The sequence below is a fragment of the Melospiza melodia genome, chromosome 5 (assembly GCF_035770615.1).
Source record: "Melospiza melodia melodia isolate bMelMel2 chromosome 5, bMelMel2.pri, whole genome shotgun sequence".
NCBI classification, from domain to species: Eukaryota; Metazoa; Chordata; class Aves; order Passeriformes; family Passerellidae; genus Melospiza; species Melospiza melodia.
Window position 1 is genome coordinate 1,109,422 of NC_086198.1, and position 24,680 is coordinate 1,134,101.

A 24,680-nucleotide genomic window follows, 5' to 3' on the forward strand; every position below is an offset into this window, starting at 1 on the left:
AAGGTTACTGAAGCTACACTAGATGCCTATGAAAAAAAGAGTAAACAAAGCACATCAAGAAATGAAGGTAGCTGGAAATGAAAGCTATGATGAAAGTGTACTTGTTAAATGACTCTCACATGTCAGAAAGTAAATTCTGCCCAACCCTGAAGTGCTCCCAGAGTGCATGGCCATACCAGGGATTTCAATTTTCAGATAGTGAAGCTGGCTGTCACACCTGAGTATGAAAGATAACATTAATTAGCTTATGATAGCAACTTGAAGATATGGACAGGATCAAACTGCTCCATGCAAACACAAATGGCTCGGACCAATGAAAGGACTGTGTACCTTATAGTCTAGCTGTCCCCTTTTTCTGATTGTATCAGCTTGTCTATTTAAAATGATACTCATTTCTAAAGGAATTTGCATTCTCCTATATCTGGTAACTATTATGGATGTAAAACTTCCACAGAAGACTGTTAGGAATTCTATTTTCTGCATACTGATTAAGTGCGCAAAGATTAGTAGAAGTAAAAATTTCACTTCAAATATTCTCAGAAGTTAAGGTTCCTCTTGGCTTCCAGAAAATATTTTTTATGGCCAGTGTGTTATTTCTGACATAACTTGGAGAACAGAACAGCAAAAAACAAAATATATGAAGAGATACATAACTGGCATGGTGCACTCCATTTCAAGCTAACTCTGAGATCAAAGGGCCAAATTTTACACTTTTAGGAGAATCCATGGGAAGCAGAAAGTGGAGCTGCAACTGCTGCACAAACTGAATTAACTTGAATGATTCTTCTTTCTTGGGGAAAAAAATAAACAAGGAAAGGCAAAAATAGGACAGTCAATTACACAGGAATTTATTTCAAGATGTGGCATTTTCTCTGCCTTCAGAGGTTTCCTCTGAACGTTGAACATTGTCACCTCCTTCATATTACTCCCTTCATATTATCAGAGCAGCCCACATCTTTCAGATTTATATGGTTATTAAAATAAAATAAGAGTTAAACTAGATCATTTATTCTACTGGTTAAACAGAACTGACCCGTCCCTCTGCGCTGTTGGGCTTTTTGCAGTGGGAGTGAAAATCTCACACAAAACCCCCCCAACCTCTGACAATTAAAGCTATTATTTTAATAACATATAAAAATTGCCCTTTTGAGGTGTAATTTTTGTATTCACCATTCTCAAACTAGAAAAACATTAACTGTATCTGAAGAGCATGATGGACAGGATGTAACTGAGAGCAAATAAACGCTGCAAGCAAAATTAAATGAGGAACCTCAATGTATTTCTTCAATGGAAATGCATCAGAACTAAAAAAGAGGCTGTGACAGCTTTTCAATGCTCTGGAGGTTTTGTACAGTCATTCATCACCACTGTACCTGCTCCATTATATTTTACTCAAGGTTTATTTGCATATATCTAAAATGGAAATGGGGCAAGCACATATCACTCTTCTTCTTCTTCACTTAGATACTGGATATGTGTTTGGATCCAGAAGTTTCAGATAATTATTTACCATTTAGAGGTATCCTCAGTTACTGTTACAGGCTGTATCACATCTGTGAAAAAATGATGCACAATGATAATAACAAGGTTGATTGACATCTTCAGTGTACTTTTGAAGATCAACTGGTAATCCAAAGAGGGAGAATTCCTCCTGGTTTAAACACTGAGTGTCTTTGCCAGAAATGCATGGGAATTATATCCTAAGCAGCAGCTACTTCTTTTTGACACAATTTATATGGAATAAACTGCTTTTTGAGATGTAGAGAAATAATTTTTCTATTTAAAGCATATATTTTTGTCTTCAGCTATTGATCTATTACTAATGGGACTCAATGTCACCCACAAAATCATTATTTTATGGTAAACTGGAGTGCATTACAATGTTATTTTACTAAGATGTCTTCAGTGTACTGTAGATCTTCCATTTCCCATTTTTCAGAAAATGTAAATGAAACCTTTTTTCTCAGTAATTTACACATTGCTAGGCACAAAGTGCTGAAACATGCTTTTGTGTATCTGCATTCCATTTCTATTTGGCAGAAAGTAAAATGATTTTGTCATCAATCCATCAGTAACCTAAGCTCATCCACCTCTCACTATAGAGCAGAGGCAGCTCTGGCACAGTGAAGGTTCTAGCAATGTGCTACATACTGAAAAATGCTTTCCATTGATACCTTGGTTTTATATAAATTATGCATGTGCAGCACTTGAACCATATACAATTGCCTAAACCTGAATGGGAATGAGTTACCTTGAGCAGGAGCCCACTGGGAGCACTGGCATCTGAAACACGAGACCCCTCTGGTGCCCCCTCCTGAAGTGCCTTCCCTGCAGTTCTCCTGGGCCAGCCTTGTCCAGGCAGGTGGCAATCATGTCACAGGTTCAGCAGGTTTAGGTCTCAATCACAAATCTGTCACTACCCTTTGTACTCCTGCAGAGCAGACTTCCCCATCAGTTAATATTCAGATGAGTTTGTGCTTCATATCTGACAGTTCTGAATTAAATTAGGATGATCTGCCTGTTTTATAGCTGTAAGTAGCACAGACACAGCTCATCTTTGTTCTGACAGCTTTCACAGAACAGCTTATGCTGAAAATATTGTCTAGATGAGGAATTAAGGTAAGAAAGTTGCCTTCTTAGGCTTCTCTGTACTCAATGGAGAAACAGCTCTCACTCAGAAGCTTTTCATACAGCAGTATCTGAAACTTTGCACTCTGAAATTGTTTCCCCTTAACCATATTGATAGAAACAATAAATCATGAGAATACTACATGAAGATTTTACCAGAGAATAGCTAATTGTGTGTTAGTAAAGATAGTACGAATCCTTTGGCCAAAAACCATCAAGCATGTTGTGATTTGAACAAAAATTTCAAGAGTTAATATTAGTTTTTCTTTCAAGGTAACTGCAATACACACTTCACAATTGCTGCAGATGTGAAATGTTGTATATAGTGTGCTAAGAGATTTGCAGTTTAAAAATAACAGTAAACCAAAGAAAGTGAAGTAACTTTTAATTCCCTTTTTAAATGTGCATTTGAATTTAATACAATCTGTAAGGCACTCTCATAAGTAAAAAAAAATTAAACGTTCTTTTCCAAATAAGGACAGTTACATGGTAATGGTATGCTCATAAAATATAAACTTATCTGTAACTGATAAACAGTGAAACACAAATGTTCAGGTTTTGGATGCATTGCAATGCAATGCCATTTTTGTATCATGACACTACTCAGAGTAAATATTGGCACTGTAAATGATTTCTCATTGGGGTTAGGAACTTGTATTCTCTTCATATCCCAGTAAAAAATAAACTCTTCAATAAATAAATATATAAAATAAATATATGCTATCTGGAGATGTATAAATAGGTCCGTCCTGAAGAAAAGTTCCAGTTTTGACTGCTATGTATTGACATCTAGCGTCCATCACTAAAGTGGAGCCTGTAAAACTTCACACACAGTTCCCAGGATTTATCACTATTTTATAGTCCATTTCTTTCTACTTCTTCCAGCATTGTCTCATCGATATGATGCAGATGGTTCCTTGCCAATCTACAGGCCACAGGTAATCCAGACAGAACTGCCAGGAGCTGGTTATGTTTTAAGAAGTCCCTCTTCCCCCTGGTGACTGGCTACCAAGCCATTCAGCAAGGCTTGAGGAGGCTGGTCCACACTCATCCTTGAGGCTTTGTCTCCCACATCCAGTGGCTGGAAACAGAGGCCTGCCCCTCACCAAGTGGGTTCTTCACATCCAGCATCCTCGACCGCTGCAGGCTCCTCATGCTGGCACTGCCACGAAAGCACGGGCAACAGCTCCAGTTTGCTTATCTAAAAGCTGCCTCTTGGCTCAGCTGTATCCTAACACATCTTTGTACAGTTCTGGAACTCTTTCAGGATCCACAGGCCGGGGCAAGAAGTGTGTGAATTTCTGATGTCTTTTGGACCTTGCCCCATCTCTGGGAGTACCATCTTTATTAAGTGCTACAAAGTACCTCCGCCCTGAATCTCCGTGTTTGTAGACATTGGATGAGTAAGTGTTGTACCAGTTTTCCTCAAATTGTTCCCTGAAGATGCACTCAGAAGTTAGTTTCTCCTACAGAAAGAAAGAGAAAAGAAGCATAAGTTAAACTGCCACTAGATATTTGAAGACATGAAAAAAGATATTATAAAAATAAACAAAATGCTTTAGGCTTTGTGTAGCCTTACTTTTCATTTAAATGTCAACAAACCAAACCCAAGAAGAGTATGTAGATCTGACAATGAGTTTGGAAACTTGGACCTGTACATCTACAATTTTAGATTTAAAAAATGAATTAGCTAACATTTACTTTAAGAAAACATTACTAATTTAGGATTTACTTTAAATTTATCTTGGAATGAATTATATTATGAATTGTTCTGTCTTGGGCTAGCTGTTGTTCTACAAATGAGATTTGGTAGACGGACTCAAATGCAACACAACAGAGCAGGGAGTATTTACATACTTCTTTGTGGTGTGCATCACTTCTCACATTTTAAACTGGAATGATTACAACCAAAGGAAGTGGAGAAACAGAGTATTTTATGTATGAACATAATATAAGAATAGAAGATGTATGAGCTGATAGGAAAGTGGTACTTACAGAGCCATAGAGTTCTCCCTTCTCATTCATCCCAAGGTAAAGGCCACTGTCCACGCCTCTAATACTGACCAATCCCACTGCCACACTGATGAATTCAAGGATACCTGGAAAAAATAGCTTTAATTAGTTTTGTAACCATAAAAAACATAGCATCCAAAAACCTAGTTGAAAACAAGTAGAAAACGCACATACAACAGTAAATGTGGCCTAGTTTCTCTGAAATTTCAAACACTACATGAAAATATACACAATCATCACAGGAAAGCAGTCTGAGAAGCCTCATCTAGGAACTTGAATCCTTCACCATTCAAGAAACTTTTTCAAAATGTTGAATATGAAAGGATTTTATTCAGCACTGAGACTAAAGCCATTACTACCATGCTGTTGGGGTCTTTAATGATTGGACACTATTTGCTAAACTGCCTACTCAAATATTGGAAGATCAGTTTGAATTACCTGAAAATATACCTTACTACTTCTACAGAGTTATCTTAAAAAAACACATCCATTATTAGACCATTTGAATGGAAATCAAATTACAGATGGGAATTTTATATAACAGAATCTACCCACAGAAAAAGAAAAGTATTTGCCAGACATCTTATCTAGCATATGGGCCCACACCTCTTGACACAACTTGCTGTCTTTAGTGCGGGCTTTTAAAGTACATAAAACATGCTCCTTTTTTTGCTGCTATTTGGATTATAACGTTATTTATATTACATTTGCCCAAAAATGTAATATATATTAATAAAGTGTTTGAGACATGAGGTACTATTTGAAGCCTGAATTTGGCAAAGGTAAGCCAACATACACCAATTGATATGCACAGATTACAGCACATCCAAAACATGAAAGAAAAGGAATGTGTGAACTGGCTTTTTGGAAGTTGTTAACAACATAAACAAAGCCTCAAAAAGAAGTGCCAGAATCATATCTCAGATACTGCTGTTCAGCAGCAAAACCACAAAATGTTTAAAAAAAATCCCTGAATCCAAGGTAAGTAGTTTTAAATAGTGCAGCTGATTATGACTTTTTGTCTGTTTACTATTTATGATTTCAGGACAATTCAGGCAGATGGACTATCTGGACTAACCAATAATTTTAAATGTTTTTATTTTAATTGAGCTTCGGCAGGTTTCTTAGTTGTATTAAAAACAGCAAAGAAAATAAATCCTTTACAAAGAGTAAGCATTAGAAACTGTATCACACATAAATCATCCTCGTTTTCCAGTTCATAAAGCACAGAGTCCCATAAAAGGTTTGGAGGCATTTTGTCTTTCTGATATCATTTTCAAAGCCGCTCTTTTCCAAAAGCATAATAAGCAGGTGATACAACCCACAAAGAAACCACATCAGACAAACCCGCCAAGAGTAGTGGTAGAATAAAGGTAGTACAATTCTAAAAAGCCCACTAAATGTTAGATCTATAGCTAACTTGATTTGCTCTTTAAAGCAAACATTTATTTCATGTTTACATGCTGTAGGAAATCTTTCTTCTGACAATAACTTTCTGACTACTGCTCCTTTAGTTCTTAAAGCATCCACGTGCTATAAAAGCAATTAAAAGCCATTCCAGCAGATTGTTTTGACTATGGGGAGGATAGGAAGCTCTTTAATCACCTTTTTACGACTGCTAAACCAATACACACCAAAACTCACATGTAGTTGACAATAGCAGGTTTGTTCAGATGTCTAGCCTCTACAACTACTATTTAGGATTTACTCTCATATGACAGGTTGCCTTCTCCTCCTTTGGGTTTATTGACAGAGAAGGCTGGCTGGGAAGCATTTTAAGCACTTAATGAAAGTGGCATTTTAGGCTCTTCTGCTTCAGCTTTATGTCCTTCTGTGAAGCAAAGCAGTCTAATGCAGCCTCAGGATCAGCACGCCCAAGTCTGTGAGCTACACCGTTTTACAGAGGCCCCAGAAGCTCCGATACCAATAGTGAATGCAAAAAGGATCAGTCTGACTCCCGACCATTCCCACAAACCTATGGAATATGCCTGTGCTCACAGACCCCAGCACAGGCTGAGCAGCGCCTGCCTCCTGACTCACCTGGGATGCCCAGCCCTCCCTCACTACCCGCCCTGGCGCAGACCCCACGGCCGACGAAGCCTTTCTGTTCCGGGGGCTCACCCACCTGCCTCGGCATCCCCAGCATCACATCACCCTCCCGAGAGCAGGGCTGCTGCCGCCCAGGCGCACCCCGAGGCGCTCACGCACCCGCCCCCGCGCCCGGGGCCGCGCCGCAGCCGCCTACCGAAGAGGCTGTGGTCCTGGCGGGTGCCGCGCACGCTGCCGTCGGGCAGGATCTGCAGGTGGAAGCCGGTGCGGCAGTAGAGCTGCCGCCGCCGCAGGATGCCCTGCAGGTGCGCCAGCTCCGCCGCCGCGGCCGCGGCCGGGGCGCGGCGCTCCCCCCGCTCGGCGGGGCCGCGGCGGTCCCCGAGCAGCGCCGGGCGCTCCCCGGCGGGCGGCAGCAGGAAGTGGGCGCCCACCGGCTGCCCCAGGCCGTCCAGGCCGCCCAGGAAGCCGCCCACCTCGGCCAGCGGGGCCATGCGGGCGCGGGGCGAGCGGGCTAGGGCGCGGCGGCGGCGGAGAGCGGCTGCCGGCCTCTGCCGGCGGGCATGTGGGGGTGCGCGGCGGAGCCCCAAGCATGGGGAGCCGGCAGGGCCGAGGGAGCGGAGCGGGGCCGAGCCGTGCTGATCCGAGGCGGTGCGGGCCGGGCGGCGGGGTGCCGCTCATCAGCCTGCCGCGTGTGTATATATATACGGCGGTCCCCTGACATATGCTAATGAAGCCGCTGCGGGGAGGCCGCGTTTGAAATTGTAAACCGGCTCCCCCTCCGCTCGCACCTTCCTCTGATGTGCGGCGCGGCGCGGCGGGGAGGGGAGGGGGCTCCAGGCGCGCACACGCGCGGCGGGGGCGCGGGCGCGGCGGGGGCGCGGAGCGGAGCGGCCAGGGGGACGGGCGGGAGCTGCCCGAGCATTGCGGGGACAGGTGCGAGGAGAGGCACGAGGGAAGAAGGAGAAAGGGCGTTACCTGAGGGTTAGACCTGCCCAGACACACATGAAAGAAAAAACCCGAAGATCTGACAGCTTTACTCCCTGTTTCTAAAACGCTAATAAAATGTACATGCATTACGCTTCCCTTTTATCGCTTCAACTACAAGGAGGGGAATTTCTAAAGAAATTGGCATAGTCGGGGAGGTGCTTTCCCCTCTGCAAATTCTCCCTCGCATTTATCATTGATGTGACACTAAACTGATCTATCGTATTTGGGTATTGACAGGAGGTGTTAAAAACGTAAATGGGCAGCCCCATAGTTTGGGATAAATACTTTCAAATCTTTTGCAGAGAAGAAGAAAGAAAGATTGTGGCTCATCTAATCCATCTTCTTTGGGGTTTTTTATTGAGCCCGTAGCCAAGGTCAGTGAGCATCATAAATTAGCAATATTATGTACTGAAAGATCCCTGTTGTAGTTCTACGATATTTTTAATCGGTTTGGGACTTTGTTGTTCTGTTCCAGATTCTGTTCCAGAGGAGCATATGCATTTTTTTCATCCCCAGAGTAGAATGGTTCACACAGGAAAATATATTTTGGTGGGAAACATATTCACCAATGGTAAAACAACGCTGAATTAAATCTAAGAGTTTGACTTTTGCCATCTTTCCTGACTTTTCTGTAAAGTCTAATGAATTTTAGAGCTTAAATGACATGAGCTATCTCAGCATCTAAGATATGCAGTTCTTTGCCAATGTTAAAACATGGTATTAGAGTATAAAATGTAAAGATCTTTCATAAGTAATTCTTTCAAAAGTTCAAGAGAATCACTTGGTGGTTTAAGGTTTCATTTAAACAAAAAAGTTGCAGAGAATCATGAGAGATTAGTTCTCCCGTCTTGCTTCATGGTCTTTTCAGTCACCGTCTAAATCTGAGAGATCAAATGGATTTGACTGCTTACCTTTATTTGCTGTGGAGAGTATAGGGCTAATTAATTGGCAGGTGCTTTAAAGCAGGTAATGTGACACCTTTTCATCATTGCAGTCCTAAGTACTGCCCCTGTGTGCACCTGAATTATAAAAAGGCTGCTTTAAAGCAAGTGATTTACTGTGGAGGGATTTAAAACTGAAAAAATTAATGCTAAATACAATGATCAGATAAATCACCTCAGAGGAGAGCACAGGCAGACCTGTTCTGAAGGCAGTTACAGATAGATGTTATATTATTTTACCTTTCAGATAACAGGAGCCTGTCATGTGGTGGGACCCAAAAATCTACCATAATCGAGATTTCAAAGCACATCTGTGTAAACATTATCACATCAGTGTAAAACATCAACCAATGAGCTTTCTCTTTGAAGCAAATCTACTTAATTGTAGTGCTAAATCAAAGAAATAGATCAAAGTTGAATAATCTATATAGCACCTATTTCTCAAATAGCCTGTTCACTGACTACTCAAATACACCAAAAATGTTTGAAACAAACATCAAGTGTTTTTATTGAGATGACTGGCAGGTCAAGATCAAACTGCTCGTCACAGCTGTTGAGTTGCAGGACATGCAGCGGGATGGTACAGTTAAATGGAGGAGGTACCTTGTTCCAAGCCCAAAGATGCTCCCGCACAGATGCTGTTCCTGGGTCCAAGCTGTACCCTTGACTCCTACAAACAGCAGAGGGGTCTACGGTTCAGATAACACTCACCGCCTCCAGTGGAGAAGGGCTGGGGTTATTTTGAACAAAAAAAAGTCTTCAGCAATCACACACTGAAAGACCCTTATGGCTAAATCTTTCCTGTTATATAATGGAAACATTTAAAGTAGAGCGGAATACATAACACTGATCTTTTCTGAGTGGAGTCTTTAATGTCTGGGAACTAAACCGGTTATGCTGTTTTATAAAGTACCAGAAAAGAAACAAAAAGATAAGATTTTGTGTGTGTGTGTTTGCACTAGCCATGTGACAGGAAAAGATAACGCTAAAGATTTTTTTTTGCACCTTCTGAAACTATACCATGGGAAGTTAAATAATTTTGAAGAGTTTTTTTACAAGAGTACATAATTCAACTTAAAGTATACAGTACAATCTAATCAACTCTACGAATACTTCCTAGAGACGGCACTCTCAGTGTCATTGAACAAATATATATGTGGTCAAGATTTTATTTCCATACAAGTAGTTAGGACTTCTAGAGACAATACAATTACTGTATATTGCCTAAGAATAGCATGTTGTCATAAGCAAAACCTAGTGGCTACCAAAGGAGTGGAGAATTAATGACTGAAATTTTTCATAGATAGTCTACACATAAATGAAGAGACAGATTGATCTGCATATCTAAAAAACTCGTGTAAGATATTAAACTTTAGGTCCTACAATTTATTGCACCTTTGTTAATTTTAGAACTCCCTCACAACAGTTCTGTGCCAGCCATGAATTTTTAATGATATAATAAAATATTGGAAAGGGAGGGTTCATGAATACATAAGAAACAAACATTTGGTGGAACAAAAACCATGGAGTAGCACCAAGGGGATATGTCCAGCTGGAGATACCTATGTATCATGGCCAGTCTCAGCTTCTTCCCAGATTTGGACACAAAAATATGGTTCTCTGCTTTCAGGAAGGTGACCAGAACATGCACAAGTTACAATGAGTGGGAAAAAGGTGTATTTTTGTGCAGAATTCACTGTGAAGAACAGAACCTTTCCAAGGCTCCATGTACAAATTAGGGCATAATCTGATGACCTTTAAAATGCAATACCTGCAGATTTTAAAAACATTGAAAGCTTTCTCTTCTGAACAGATAAAATAGCAAGTATGTATACTTATATGTATATTTCTATTTAACTATTTAAGAAACGCAGATGAGGAAAAAGCAACAAGGATTTTGTTTTTCCTGTGGGAAGGAAGTTCTTCCACCTTCATTCTTTATTTCTTTTATTTCTTTAATTGAAGAAAAAAAATCATAGAGCTTTTTAAGATTCATGATCTCACTGTCCATGCTTTTGTTGACACACATGAATAACCCCTACATATGCAGAATGGAACAGAGAAACTATTGCAGTGAGCACATATTTTCATGGCTACACTCAGTGAGAATACACTGTTTCCATATATCAATATTCAAATGCCTCATTTGACAGCTTTTTTATTAATCCTGTAAGTGAATCATTGGATTAAAACAACATTAATTTATTTAAATGACATGCTTTCTGAATCTCTGCATACAAGATGTTCAGACAGTGTATGTTTTTAGACTTGCTGCACAAATAAATTTTTGTCTTGCTCCTAAGCAAACACTTCACATGGGGAGTTCTGCCTAAAATTACCTGGGTGTAAGTAGTTGCAGATGTGAATTGAATATTTGAAGTGAAAGAAATTTTAGCCTAAAGGTGTTATTGAAAAGTCAGTAAAATGTGGCTAATTAATTTCAGGGAAATAGTGTGAACAGGGAGATAACTCATGATTCATGACTACAGTTTAGGTGACTGATGAGCTCTTGACGGGTTTACTTTGGGACACCACACTGACCAAAAGTGGTTTCTTTTCCAGTCAAACCAAAAAGGTAGACAATTTGAAAAAGCTAATTGTATTGGTGAATGAGGTCTCCTAATGAGGCAGCTAGAACTGATAAGATCCAAGAGCCACATTCTACAAAATTTTCCAGACTGGATGCTTAGTCATGTACTTGCAAGAAAAGTACTTGTGTTCCAGTCATGCTAAGCATCAGAAATTATTATTGCCTTGACTCATAAATGCTGGTCTCCATATTGGCCTTTAGTCATTGAGTACAGAGATGTAACTCAGACTTGCAGACAAGGATTTTGCTTGGGAGTCATACATATAAAGTATAAAATAAAGCAGCAGATTATTTTTAAAAACACTCAAAAATAGTTTTTGACAGTTGGGAATAATGAGGTCAAGGGAATTACTTGATGAATGAATTGGCTTGCAGTATTCTAAAATTTTGAAAGAAATGCAGTAAATCCATCATTCAGCCCAGATGCTTGCCTTTCCAGCCATAGCTGTGAGGTAACTTAACCTTGGCCATGTTTACAGTTGCGTGATCTGACTGTCAGTTGACAAAGATGCCCACACTTACTCCTTGACACATATCATCACCACTGAATGTGACTGAAAATGCATGAGCGTGTCTTAAAGGGTATCAAGATATCATTTTTGTATTTTCCAAAATCTTGTTCATAATAATAGAAAAAGTCATTTGAGATTTGGGGGGGCAGGTGGGGAGAGAAAGGATAAGTGGCTGAAACTTCGGTAAAATGTACTTATGTAAAGAAGAAAAAGATTAAGACTGTGCCATTGCAAAAAAAAAAAAAAAAAAAAAAAAAAGCCATAAGGTGTGTTGTATCTTGAAATACTTGTGTGCAGTTTATAAAGTTTCAAGTTAATGTAGGTTGTGATGCAGGTTGTACCATGGAAGACTGCCCTCACATGAAACGCCTGACAAGATTTATTGCCCATCAATACCAAGCAGGCAGGGACAAAGGACCACGCTCAACTTTCACAACTGGTCTTCAACGAGCCCTGGTTGTGCTAAGGAAGCTACCTGTCGCCAAGAATATTTATCAGAGGAGAGGCTGTTGGCATGGCAAGGACACTCGGGCACGGTGCGGCACACTGGCCCGGGAGCAAGGCGGTGGAGTAACGACGCGGAGCACGATGCGGAGCACACGCGGCCCCGGTGTGCGGGCAGAAGGCAGCGAGAGGCACGCCCGGCTCTGCCGCGCTCACGGCAGCTCCCGCATCACCGTGCCCGCCCTTGGGCTCACACTGCGCGGCCCAGCTCCGCGCCGGGTCCCCGCGTTGGGTCTGGCGCCTCGCGTCTCCGCCGGCCCGGCCGCGCCCCGCCTGCGGCGCAGCCCGTCCCGCCGCCCGTCCCGGGAGCAGCGCCCGCGGGCGGCCCGGCGGCGGCGCGGGGCGGGGACTGCGGGGCCCGCGCGGTTCCCCACCCCTTCCCCGCTTCTCGCGAGGCTTGTGCCGGCACCGGGGGCTCGGTGCGCCGGGCGCTGGGGCGGAGCGGGGCCATGGCCGCCCTGCGCTCCCTGCTGCGCTGGCGCCGCCGCCTGGGGCCCGCGCCCGGCGCTCCGCCGGCCCGGCGGCTCTGGGGCGGCGGGGCCGGGGCGGCCGGGCCGCGGCGGTGGCGGCGGGAGCTGGGCTGGGCGGCGGCGGGGGCGGCTCTCGCCGGGCTCGCGGGGTACCGGCTGTCCGAGCGGCGGCGGGAGCCCTCCCGGGAGCCGGCGGCCGCCGAGCCGGGCGGGGCCCGGGCGCTGCTCCCCATCCCCGTGGCGGCCGCTGCCAAGGAGACGGCGACGGTAGGTGTGTGCGCGCCCCTTCCTTCGCGGGAGCCGCTCACCGGCAGGGCGCTGCCCGGGCCGTGGCGCAGAGGTGACCCTGCGTGGGGCCAGCCCGGGCCGGGAGGCGAGGCCGGGCCCCTGCAGGAGCCGTCGGCCATGGGAGAGCTGGCCCGGCTGTCACCGCGGCGTGAGCCCTGCGTCTCGCCTCCGGCGCTGTCCTGGCCGCGTCTTTCTTTAATGGAAAACGCTGGTTTGCAAATGGAACAGCTCCTGGCAGCGCAAACCCCGAGTTTCGATTTGTACTTAGAACAGTTACGTTTCTAATACAAAATTTCCTGTAGAGTGAAAGGTTTACACTGAACTTTCTAAGAAGTGACAGCATTGTGACAAATAACGGTTCAGTTCGACCAATTCAGCGAAAAGAGCGATTGAGTAACCAGGGCTAACAAGGAACAGTTGATGTTCACCTGGAAAATGAAGTTTCCTGTGATAAGGATGAACTCCTGCATCGCAGCCTATGTAATTAATATATGGTAATCATAGGGTTGGGTTTTTTTTCATTTGAAATGTCAAGGGCTGTGATGAGGCAGTTTGTCAGAATGGCATCTGCTAAGACTGGAAGTCAGTGGTGCAAATGGCCTGCTTTCTCTATGCCGAGTTTATTTTATACTGTCTTTGAGAACAGGATCTACATTTCTACAGGAGGCCTTGTGCCTGGGTATGAATGTTGTTCACCCTTTTGCCCTGCATTGTTAGCTCAAAGACAGATTCTGTTGGGGGCATCCTTTATGAAGGGAAGTTGAAACTGATTTTTTGGTTATTCATGGTGTTGTGTCTGGAGTGCGTTACTGTGGCACAGAGGGCTGAAGACAAACTGTTTCAGTTTTTCATAGTTTTGATTTGACGGAACTTTACATGGTTTTACTTAGCCAGTCTTAATGGTCAGTTTTCTTTAAAAGGAAGTATTGCTGCTGTACCTTTGAAAGTCAGTGAATTTGCTGGGATGTATGGTTATGAATTTTCACACACATCACTATAAAAGCATTGAGGTTGAAAATTAAGAACTAAGTTTATATTTTAATTAATGTAAAACTAAAAAATAATTAGAAAATGTAATACCTATATATACCTATTTTTTTAGAAAAATAGGTATACATAGGTATAGGCAGTAACTACCTTGAAGCACCTTGCTCCTGTATGGCATAAGACTCTTAATTAATTTGGTTTTCTATTTGCATAGAAGAAAATTTGAATGACTAACTTGAAATATGTCCAGTCAAATTGTGTGGACTAAATCCGGACTGATATCTGAGAATATTAGTTTTATGTTGCTGGCTTTTATTTTTGAATTATTAGTCTAATTGATTTCCAATTGCATGCCTAGGTACTCAGGGTTCCTGAAAAAATATCCTTTCAATTAAAGCCTCCTAAAAATGAGGATCAAATAGCTGTGAAATTTTTGGTCTGAGGTCGTGGGTTCCTGTGCTTTTTCTATTATTGACTTTTGTTCCACAGAATGGCTTGTGTGGAAAGACCATAGTTTGAAATTGAATCTAGACAGGGAACTACCATGAGTAGTTTGACCATGAGCTCTATCTGTTATCCATTTATAATTGCCCTCTAGACCTGTGATGAGCACCAACTCTTTCAATACAGATTTCTGAAACATCTTCAGAGATGGAAAAATGGATGCAAGTGTTCAAATTGTGTTGAATGGTCTTCATGGTATTCCGCAGTGGTATTGTATTGTAACATCCTTTGTTAGAAGGCTGAATTAGTGTTGCCTGAGGGGCAGTAACGTTTTAATTCCTGATTTTGAGTGCTGAGCTTTCAACTTTAATAGTGTGTAAGAGTTAAAAGGTCTGATAACTTTGAAAGTAGAAAATTCTGTCATGACAAGTTATACAGGTGTCAGTCTTACTAGGATTAAGGTTGGAGCTCTTGGATGTACTGTCAAGTGTGTTTGGAGCAATCATTGGAGAATGATAACCTGCAGCTTCTGTATAGATGAGTTTGATGGGGCTGTGATGCATGTTTTGCTAGGATATTTTTACAGTTTTGTCAGGTACTGACCAACAAAGAATGATGAGGCTCAAGTGTCTTGGAATCCTTTCCAGCTACTTTTGGTTGTTTCCTTATTTCTGATGCATAAAGTCTGGCACTGCTTTCTGGGGTTTTCTAGTTTTTAAAATTTCCCTAGTTCCCAATTTCATTTCCAGTCTCAGGCTGTTTTTCATTCCACCAAAGCAAATCATGCAGTGGCTTTTCTTTTTCCTCCCTCAATCCAAGCCACACTCTTCTACTTCATTCTAGTATTTTCATTTACATGTTTCTTCTTTAATGACTCCTCTAGGAGCATGCTGTTCCCAAATGCTGTTTACTTAGATGACTGGAAGTAGAAATGGTGTCTCTGCTGCCAGTGTCTTGGTATGGAGATCTTCAGCAGCTGGTCAAAGCAATTACTCCAAATGTTTCTTGCATCACCCCTGGGGGACAGAATAACCACAAAAAGAGACCCCAGTACTGACAGTAAAGGGACTAGCACTTGCAAAACCTGGAATTCTTTCCTTTAAGACAGCTGTAATATATGGATTTGTATAAACTCTCTTGACAGAGAGTCTTAACATTTTTGTAAATGTTCTGGGGAGGAAATCTACGTCCTGCCATAGATTTTCTGTTAATTTCTTTTTTAAATCCATTCTGAAACATTAATTGACGATGGATAATTTCATTTTTAAAGGTTACCAGAGTTACAAACTGAAGTCAGTGTCACAGTGTAGAGTGTTTAGATGCCCAGGGCAGTTACAGCTGTCTCACCTGTAGCGTTGTGGTTAACCTTGGCCAGCAGGCACCACATGGTGCCACACAGCCACTCCCTCATCTTCTAGCAGTGGGATGGGAAAGAGACATGGAGGTGTAAAAGTGAGTAAACTTGTGTGTTGAGATAGAGACGGGTTAACAAGCAGAGTAAAGACCACAGAAGGAAAGGAAAATAAGCCATGCAAATAAAGCCAGACAAGGAGTTTATTCACTGCTTCCCGTGGGCAGGCAGGTGTTCAGCCATCCCCATTACAGGTAATGGAGACCTGGGAAGACAAATGCACTGAATGTGTGTGTCCATTTCCTGTGTCTTCCCAAAGCTTTTATTAGCAAGCACAAGTATTGTATGGTGTGAAATCTCCCTTTGGTAAGTAGGGGTCCCCTGTCCCGTCTGTGTCCCCTCCCAGCTTCTTGTGCACCTGCAGACAGCTCAGTGGTGGGACAATGTGAGAAGGAGGATGAGCCATGACACTGTGCCAGCACTGCTCAGCAACAGCTGAAACATCTCTGTGTCATCCACACTTTTGGTCACAAATCCGGAACATAGCACCCTACCAACTGATGCAAAGGAAATTAACTGTCCCAGTCAAAATCAGTACAATGCCTGGTATTGAACTCCCATATGTCTTTTTTACTTCCTCAGAGGAATTTTTCTAAAAGTTTAATGAGTGAAGTGGCCTTCTTGTTTCATCCAGGCAGCTCCAGTGGACAGCAGAATAGTTTTCTGATACTCCCAAACACTAAAAAACAGGAGTTAACTTAATTTACATATTGACTCTCAAAGAACAACTGTCTTTTCTGCCAGGCCACCTGCTTCCACATATTGTTCATATGGCCTGTGAAGGTATTTTGAGAGTTATGCTAGTCCCAGTTAATATCCCTACAGCTGACTTTTCAGATTCTGTCACTGAGTTGAAATAATGCTTGGCAGTAGTGACAGAATATTTAAGTGTATAAAGGTATAATATATCTTGATAGTTGGTTGCTTTGTCCTACTACTTTGTCTTCTAGGATTTATGAGCCAGGAAATTTTAAAAGGAGTTTTGGATTCCAGGACTAATAGTAATGATTACACTGATGTTGATGGGACACCTTTTTAACCAGTTCAGAAATGAATCATATCATTTGAGGCTAACTGGGGAAAGAAGTGTATGTGACACTGTGAGAATTGTAGAGAAGCAATGTCAGAAGTGTCAAAATGGTCTGCCTATCTGTCTCCGTGTTCTGTAAAGTTGTTGAAGTGTGAAACCTGCTGAGCAACAGAGTTGTGAGTTTATGTACAGATAAGTAAGAAAATGCTGTTTGCCAAAAGTCAGGTAAGCTCTGAATGTGTCACCAACGTGGGGTCTGTGGTGTGACAGACTATTTGATCAGACAAAGATTGTGGGATCAGTGTAGAAGTATGCTTGCTTGACCAAGCATAACACTTGAGGTGTTCTGGTGGAAAGTCAGGTTTGTTGCAGAAGCAGCATGAAGCTAAGCTCCCTACAGGATTAATTTCCCAGATGCTTTCTGAGAATAACTCTGGACCCAAGGGCTTTATATATGATTACTTGGAGTGAAGTCTTGGACACTATAATAAACTGGCAGTTTTAATTCCAGGGGTGTTGCCGCAGAACATTTCAGAACCAAAGTAAAATTCTGCACTCAGAGCTCCTAGTTTTGTGTCTGAAGGTTTTGGTGAAGACTGGGAGAGCTCTGCTAGCAGATAGCTCCTTTAAAGTTTAGGAGATGGTTATGCAGAGCAAGAATCTGTTTGGAAGAACTGTTGTTTTGACAGAGTTCCTCAGAGGAGTTAATATTTGTCTTCCAGTTCCTTACTTCCAGAAGTTCAGGGTCATTAGCAAAACTTGCTAAAATTGTCTTGGAAATAGCAATGATGCATTTTTGTCCTCCTAAGCGCCTTGTATGGAATCATGTTGTCATTATGTGAAGGTAGGGAACTCCAGGCCTCTCTCAATTTTTTGGGGATATGGTCTGTGAATCACTTCCTTCAGAGATGATTTAGGAATCTAAAGAAGGGCAAGGAGAGATGGACACAGGCGGTGTACTTCACATTTCTTGAAGGCACATTAATTTCCAGGAGAAGAAAGCTTTATAGCTTGGGTGTTTCCAAAGGGGTTTCCCCTAGTATCTCAGCAGTACTGTCAAACTCCCACTTTGTGAAAATAATCAAAGGGTCAAGTGTTTTCGTAGCAGCACATTTCTGAGTGCATTACATCATGTATTTTCATCTCTGTGAAATGAAGAACAAAACTTTACCTCCAAAAAGTAATGGAAGCTCCCCTAGGGAGGAGGCTCTCCTGCCTACTCAGAGGATGCTGTTCCAAAAGATGCATAAGGATCACTTTTCCAAAAGCCACTTGCAGCAAATGCTATTTCATAAGTGTTGTGCATTTCATGCCGTAGGGCAGTTGCCAAATGCATGAAGATGGTTTGCTCTTTGGCTGATCCCATCTGAAGTTCCTGATCAGCATAATCTTGAGAAGGATACTGCTTGCCAGCTGTGGTGAGAGCCATGCTGAAGGACAAGGAAGGTTTTACCTTTTACTTCATTTCTGATGTTAAAAATGGATGGCGCATGTTTGGGATGGACAGATGCAGCTACTAGTGTGTTTTGGATGTACATGCTGACTATGGGTCCCCTGTGAAACTAATGCACAAGGACTGCTATATCAGTTACACTGTTCCCCCAAGGATTTCCCGTGCCAGAGTTATATCTGAACGTGGCCCTTTTTACAGCATTTTAAACACATCCCAGCTTCCTATGCTTGTAAATACTTTAATATAATAAATTCCTTATCTGAATGAAGCAGGATCAACTAACAGAATTGTTGGCTGTGCTACATCTAAGTAGTCTGCTAGAAATACAACTTCAGTAAGCATCAAAACAATTTTGTCTACTTTGGGATTTTCCCACACTGGGAACCTGACGGTTAACCTTTTGGCCACCCAGCATGAAAACAGAATTGTGCTACTTTTATCTACATGGGAGCATATTAAATAAGCCTGAAGTCAAATATAAACGAAGGAAGTTAGAAACAGCATTGCTTTGAAAACCTTTTTATTTTAATAATTTGCACAGATTCTCATTGATGGAAGACAGATTACTTTGCAAACAAAAAATTCAAAGAAAGCTATTCACTTGAAATAGATTAAACTACTGTAGCAAACATATTTTTGACTGTAAGCAAAATATATCTTTAGTAGTAAACGTTGGCTTCTTCAGCTAAAATAGACTCTCCTTTATCTCAGTTGGACAAAGCAAGAGAACACTGATTTGACTTGGAATAAAGTTGTGAGATTTTATGTGATACTCTTGGAGCTTTTTGCCTCACATGCACTCACAGAATATATATTTTTAACTATTTGTTCTGTAAAACATTTTTCATTTTTTGTGGATATTCTCAGAATCTGGTAATTGGAGGATTATTCTGGGTTTCAGCAATGGATTCTTGCAGATTACTTCTTTAATTTCCAAAAATCGTGTATCTGGCATTTAAGCTTACCTCTATGAAAAAACTAGATCTTTTGTCACAGAATAAAACTTACTGATTACTGACCTAACGTTACACCAGACTCACACTTGACGAAGAACATTTCTTTTGTGTTTTTTAATAAAAAAGAATAATGAGGTACTGCTTTATCTTCTGCACTTTACTCCCAGTGAATTTGGCCCATATTACTGCCATTTTTTGATATTTTCAGATCACTCAGTGTCATAAGTACTACAAAGTTTTAGCTATTTCAATGTCACAATGTGCCCTGTGTTGGGCCTTGCACTGTGTTAGGACAATGTAGAGTTATTGCATGGCTTTCACTGGAAGGCCGTACCAGCTGATTCATGTTTTACCAGATTCTGAAAGGAAATGTTCCCGAGGTAAGACAGCTGGTGAATGAACATGGATATGGGACCAGAAATAGATTAGCCTGTGCTTCAAGGAACTTCAGGGAGTGCATGGAGACCTTTGGTGAGAACACCAGATTTTCAGGGCATTTTGACTTGTCTCTACTGATGGACACAGCACATGAAAGGTGAACTCAAAATGGGAACCCAAAATGGGTTTTGAGCCCTGAATTTGCTTGATAAAAAGTCTAGATTTTCTTCACTCAATTTTTGCTGCGAAGTGTCACTCTGAGGAGATTCTGTAGGGAATGCTTTCAAAGCTGAGTGACTTAAAAGTGTCAGAAACTCTCATCTAAAGGACTACTGCTTTGTGACACGCGTGGTGATATTATAAATAGAGCTTAGGTGGCTCTCTTTAAATACAATACTTGCAGAAAATAGTTTTTAGTAATTATATTAAGTCATTGAAACATGTTAGTGAGAAAGCATTATCATCATATTTTCATTTTCATAATAAATTTGAAACTTTTGAGGCCTTTCACAGATATTTTAGGCTATTTGTAATATGTTTGTAGCACAGATTGGCAACGACTGCTCACCCAATTGAAGAATGATGCTTTCCCTTCAGAGAAGTATCCTTCCTAATTACTACTTGGTCTTCAATTTAATTTTTACTTACTTTTTTTCAATAAAAAATGTTTCCCTCTGTTTCCTTTGTCCAAGTGTGGTTTGTATATAATTGTTGAATCTTTTAAATCAATTTTTAAAAGGACATTGAAATATCCTCCATGGGAGAATTAGGAGTGTGTATATGCAATTCTGTGTTAGGGATCAGCAGGAATATAGGCCAAGATAATTTTTTCTCTTCAGCTGATTTAAACACTCAGAACAGGTGCTGTGTTCTCTCTGCAGTCCTTCTGCAAGAGTATGGCACAGGAAGATGGGCTGAAATGTGGAGTAACAAGTTACAAAAGTTTGAGGAAGGAAGTACAGAAAGATGATAACCATAATTTGTTTCTTTGCAATGGTTAAAACGTAAATTTTTTGAGAAAAGCGAAAAGATGATATATCGTTCATGAGATCTTATAGGCTTCAGTCTTGCCTCTTTTTGTTGACTTGTTGAGTTCTGAAGTTGAAAGGATGGAAAGTTTGTCTACCAGCTAGAGTCTTGGTTTTAGCTGTGGAATTTCTCCCCCTGTATTTCTACTAAAGCAGGTCAGTGTACATGTGCAGGTAAACCAGAGATAAGCAACTATGCCTATAATTAAGGTAAAACTGCTATTAGATTTGTGACTTTCTGTGTGATGGAAATGGGGCTGTCTGTTTTGTAAAAGACAGAGTATTGTAACATGATACAAGATCATAGTAATTAGTAGGCATGATTGCCAAGAGGATTAGTAAACATGTAGCATAAAAAAATCTACCTTCATTTGTTTGTCAGAGAGATGTGCTTTCATGAAAGTTTTTGAAAAGACTTGCTAGGCACAGAGAGATTTAGTCTGGATAAGCTTGTGAAACTTCAAATAGAAATTGAAACTTAGTGCATCTTGTTCACTCCTTCACCAACAGTACCTTCCCTGAGGTATTCAACACCTGCTTTCTGTGTCTTGTTCAAAGAATGGTTTGGAAGGGACCTTAAAGACCATCTAGTTCCCAACTCCTCTACCATGGACAGGGACAGTTTCCACTTGACCAGGTTGCTCACAGCCCTGTCCAGCCTGGCCTGGAACACTTCCAGGGCATCCACAGCTTCTCTGAGCAACCTGTGCTGTCTGACCACCATTCTTTTTTTCTCAGTACAGAATATCTGGCTAGGATCTAATCTTATTCAACCCTCTTTCAGTTTAAAGCCATTCTCCCTTGTCCCGTCTCTACCTGTCCATGTAAAAACCCTGTAGGTCCTGGTAGGATGCTCTAAGGTCTCCCTGGCTTCTTTGAGGCTGAACAATTCCAACTCTCTCAGCCTGTCCTCACTGGAGATGTGCCCGTTGTATCCGTTGCTACAGTAAGATTGCCCAAGATGGACATAAATGTGAAATAATGAAATAAATCAATCAAGAGCAATTGGTAGTGTCACTAAGATTTTCATACTTGGCTCGCTGCGTTATCATTTTCAAATGTTGAGGAAAACAGAAGATGCTTCATTGTTATGTGTTGAGATCAATTTCTTAAATGAATGCCTGAAGAAGTGTAAATTGAGGTAATACTTTAGAATGTCCTGTTTTTTAATTAGAATATTTGTTACTTCTCAGTAATTGCAGCTTTTACAAGAGAAAATGTTGTGTATGATACATAAATTATTAAGTGTAATAGAAGCAATAAAGCTCTGAAAAGAAATTTGGATTAAAAATAATATTATTTCCAAAGAAAGTTTTATTTGTCAGTTTGCTGATTGTGTGCCTGGAGTCTTCTGTAGCCAAACTTTGCTTTTATTTGGGCATTTAGTGTATGGACCAGTGATCCAATACGTATTAAGCTTTGATTACGTTTATTTGTATTCCTGTTGGATCAATAGCTGAAATAAGTTGTTTTAATTCTTTCAGATAAAACCACCAAGTTCAAAATAAAGTTTAAGCCCACCGTTTTCCCTCACTTGATGTAGGTGGAGCTTGCTGCTGGAACAGGTGGTATTTTCTTTTTCCATAATCTGCAAGCTCCTGTGGCCTAGGCTTTGAAACAAATAACTGTTTTCATGGGGTAGACCCAGGCATCTATCTGACTTAAAAATAACACCACCAATAGAAAAGTTCTCAGTCAGAGCAGTTCCCTTATCCAGTTTGACACTGGGAAAAGTGAGCACAAAGCACCAGAGCGAGGTCATGCAGGTATTGGCCTTTAGGGCAGTACTCCTGTTTGTGGGAGCAGGCAATATTCATATCAGGTTACCATGATTTTGAGCCAGAGCATGAAATACTGGCATTGCTATATAGTCAGAGGGAAACTGGATTGAAAAACAAGGCAGAAATTAAGGCTTTGCAGACCTGAGTACTGACATGCATAAATTTTAAGCATGTCTTTAAAATTCCATGTTTGCAGCGTGTTATTTTATACTTGTAGTAGCACAGAGTCCTTAAGATAATATTGAAATATGTGTCTGAGAATTTAGCAAATATTTTTCTGAGCGTCTCAAGCGAAATATTAAGCAGTAGTACCTGAGACAGTGAGAATTTCTTGAGAGCCAAGAATCTCAACATGCTCTCTAAATACTGACAGTGATCAAAACTGAAATGATATTTGAGAGTTACATTATCTGGAGATTTCTGTGATTGTGTATGATTGATTGTGACTTATTACAATTTATTATACATACAATGTGTGTAATATGGCCTGGAAGCTGTTTCTTTTCTGAAAATTGACTTTGCAGAAATATTGCTTTATTTCTCGTGTTTACAACCTGACTGTATTCACAAGCATGTTTCTAATAGTGATAACATACATTTCAAAAAAAAGAGATAGATTATTAAACTTCAAATACAGGGATAATCAAGTTCTATCAAAACAACTCACTTGTGTATTTCCCACATGAATGCATAGTTTGAATGCCACTGGACTGCTGAAGGATCAGTAAGACCAAAATATTCAAACAGTGAGGTAGGACAGAAATATTTTGTCTTGCATGTGGGTACATTAGAAAAGAATTCTGCTTCTTTCTGTCATTTTAAAATTACTTTGTAGGTCTGGCTATTAGACTGTCTTTTTCTCCCTATATTTAATTATTAATCATTTGAAAATTATGAAAAACATGGAGCCCGGATTTAGAGCTGCTTCTCAAGCAGGAGTGCAGAATATTTTTAGAACAGTCTACTAAAAATTAAATTATTGTATCAACCTTTCTCTTAATCTTACTTTCTTTGACAGGTTCGTCTGTTGAGCAAAACATTTTCATACATACACACATGGAGCAATGATTTCAAAAGAACTAGAGACAGAGAAATATAGAAAGAGAAATACACAGTCAATAGTCTTTTGTCCTTACAGAAGCCTGGTTAAAATGTCCTATATAAGTTATTAAGTAGTAAGGCTCCCTATAAAACATTTTTTTTCCAAATAGAAAGTGTTTGACCTCCTCTAGACACATTAATTTTTGATGTTTCACTTCTACAAATCTAATTTAATCTCCTAATTACAACTGAGGCCATAAAATTTTGACTGCAGTAGTCTCATCAATCTTTTGTTTTTTAAGAATGTTGTTTGAAAAGCTGAAGAAAAGTGAGCCCAGATCTTTGACTTCTCGGTATAAATGTGTCTTTGCTTCTAATTGCTGAAATCTGTAATCTGTTCTTAGAAAGGCTTTGGAAAACCAGTTTGTGTTTCTATATGAGAACAGTTATCTCTAAGTGGACAGCCACTGCAAACATCTTACAAGTTATGTTTGGGTTTAGATGCCTCTCTGGAAAATAAAGTGCATTTGTTGGTTTTCTTAGTTGTTAAAAGAAACCATAATATTAGTTAAATTCTGTGTTCCATAGTTAGACAGATGGAGAATTTTAGGAATACTGTATTAAATGACAGGAATAATGAGCAACTTGGGAGATTTCATTGATGAGATGCTGCATTCCTATTTCAACATAATGGGAGAAGTTACCTATATGATTGCTTTTCCTTCTAGGAATCAGTTTGGGTTTGGTTTCTTCATTTCTGAAAAAATGTTGATACTTACATTTTCTAAAGATAATGATTCCACAGAGGAATTTGCCTCATATTGGTCTAAAAAGAGTTTTCAGATAGCAGTAGCATATTTTCTATTAAAGGTTTGGCAGTGCCACAGAAAGATGTGAGAATTTAGAACATTTACAGTTTTGTACTACCAAGTTTACATTTAAATCAGCTGGATGGGAAATATACCAGAAACTCCTGACACAGGCTCTCATAATATTTGAACCTAATGCTATATTATACTTTCATAACTCTGGAATTATAATTATGCTCTTCTCCTCTTCAGTTCCCACAGATATGGTAGCTTTACACTGGATCATATTACGGAGGCCTATTACTATCAACAGCTGCCCTCTATATTAAGAAGCAATATAGAAAAAGTATTACTCTGCTCTCTTTTGGAGCTATCAGAAA

The 24,680-nt window shown here is 40.7% G+C and overlaps 2 protein-coding genes and 1 long non-coding RNA gene across 10 annotated transcripts in view; 2 read left to right on the forward strand and 1 right to left on the reverse strand.

Moving 5' to 3' along the window:
• Window positions 1-2,911: 2,911 nt before the first annotated feature.
• On the reverse strand, window positions 2,912-7,501 carry FGF20 (fibroblast growth factor 20). The gene is given in 4 exon segments (XM_063157983.1): window positions 2,912-4,094; window positions 4,624-4,727; window positions 6,887-7,300; window positions 7,303-7,501. Coding segments are annotated over 4 exon segments (873 nt in total). The 5' UTR covers window positions 7,412-7,501; the 3' UTR covers window positions 2,912-3,848.
• LOC134418958 (uncharacterized) lies at window positions 6,917-8,227 on the forward strand. The gene is made up of 3 exons (XR_010027900.1): window positions 6,917-6,995; window positions 7,980-8,051; window positions 8,153-8,227. It is a non-coding gene; the product is annotated as an uncharacterized LOC134418958 (long non-coding RNA).
• Window positions 8,228-12,673: 4,446 nt separating this feature from the next.
• The window catches only part of MICU3 (mitochondrial calcium uptake family member 3), a 51,636-nt gene continuing 39,629 nt past the window's right edge, over window positions 12,674-24,680 (forward strand). For all 8 annotated transcript variants that reach the window (XM_063155953.1, XM_063155951.1, XM_063155958.1 and 5 more), the window contains exon 1: window positions 12,674-12,961. In XM_063155953.1, the coding sequence (XP_063012023.1) occupies window positions 12,674-12,961 (288 nt within the window). The remainder of the gene's footprint in view (window positions 12,962-24,680) is intronic.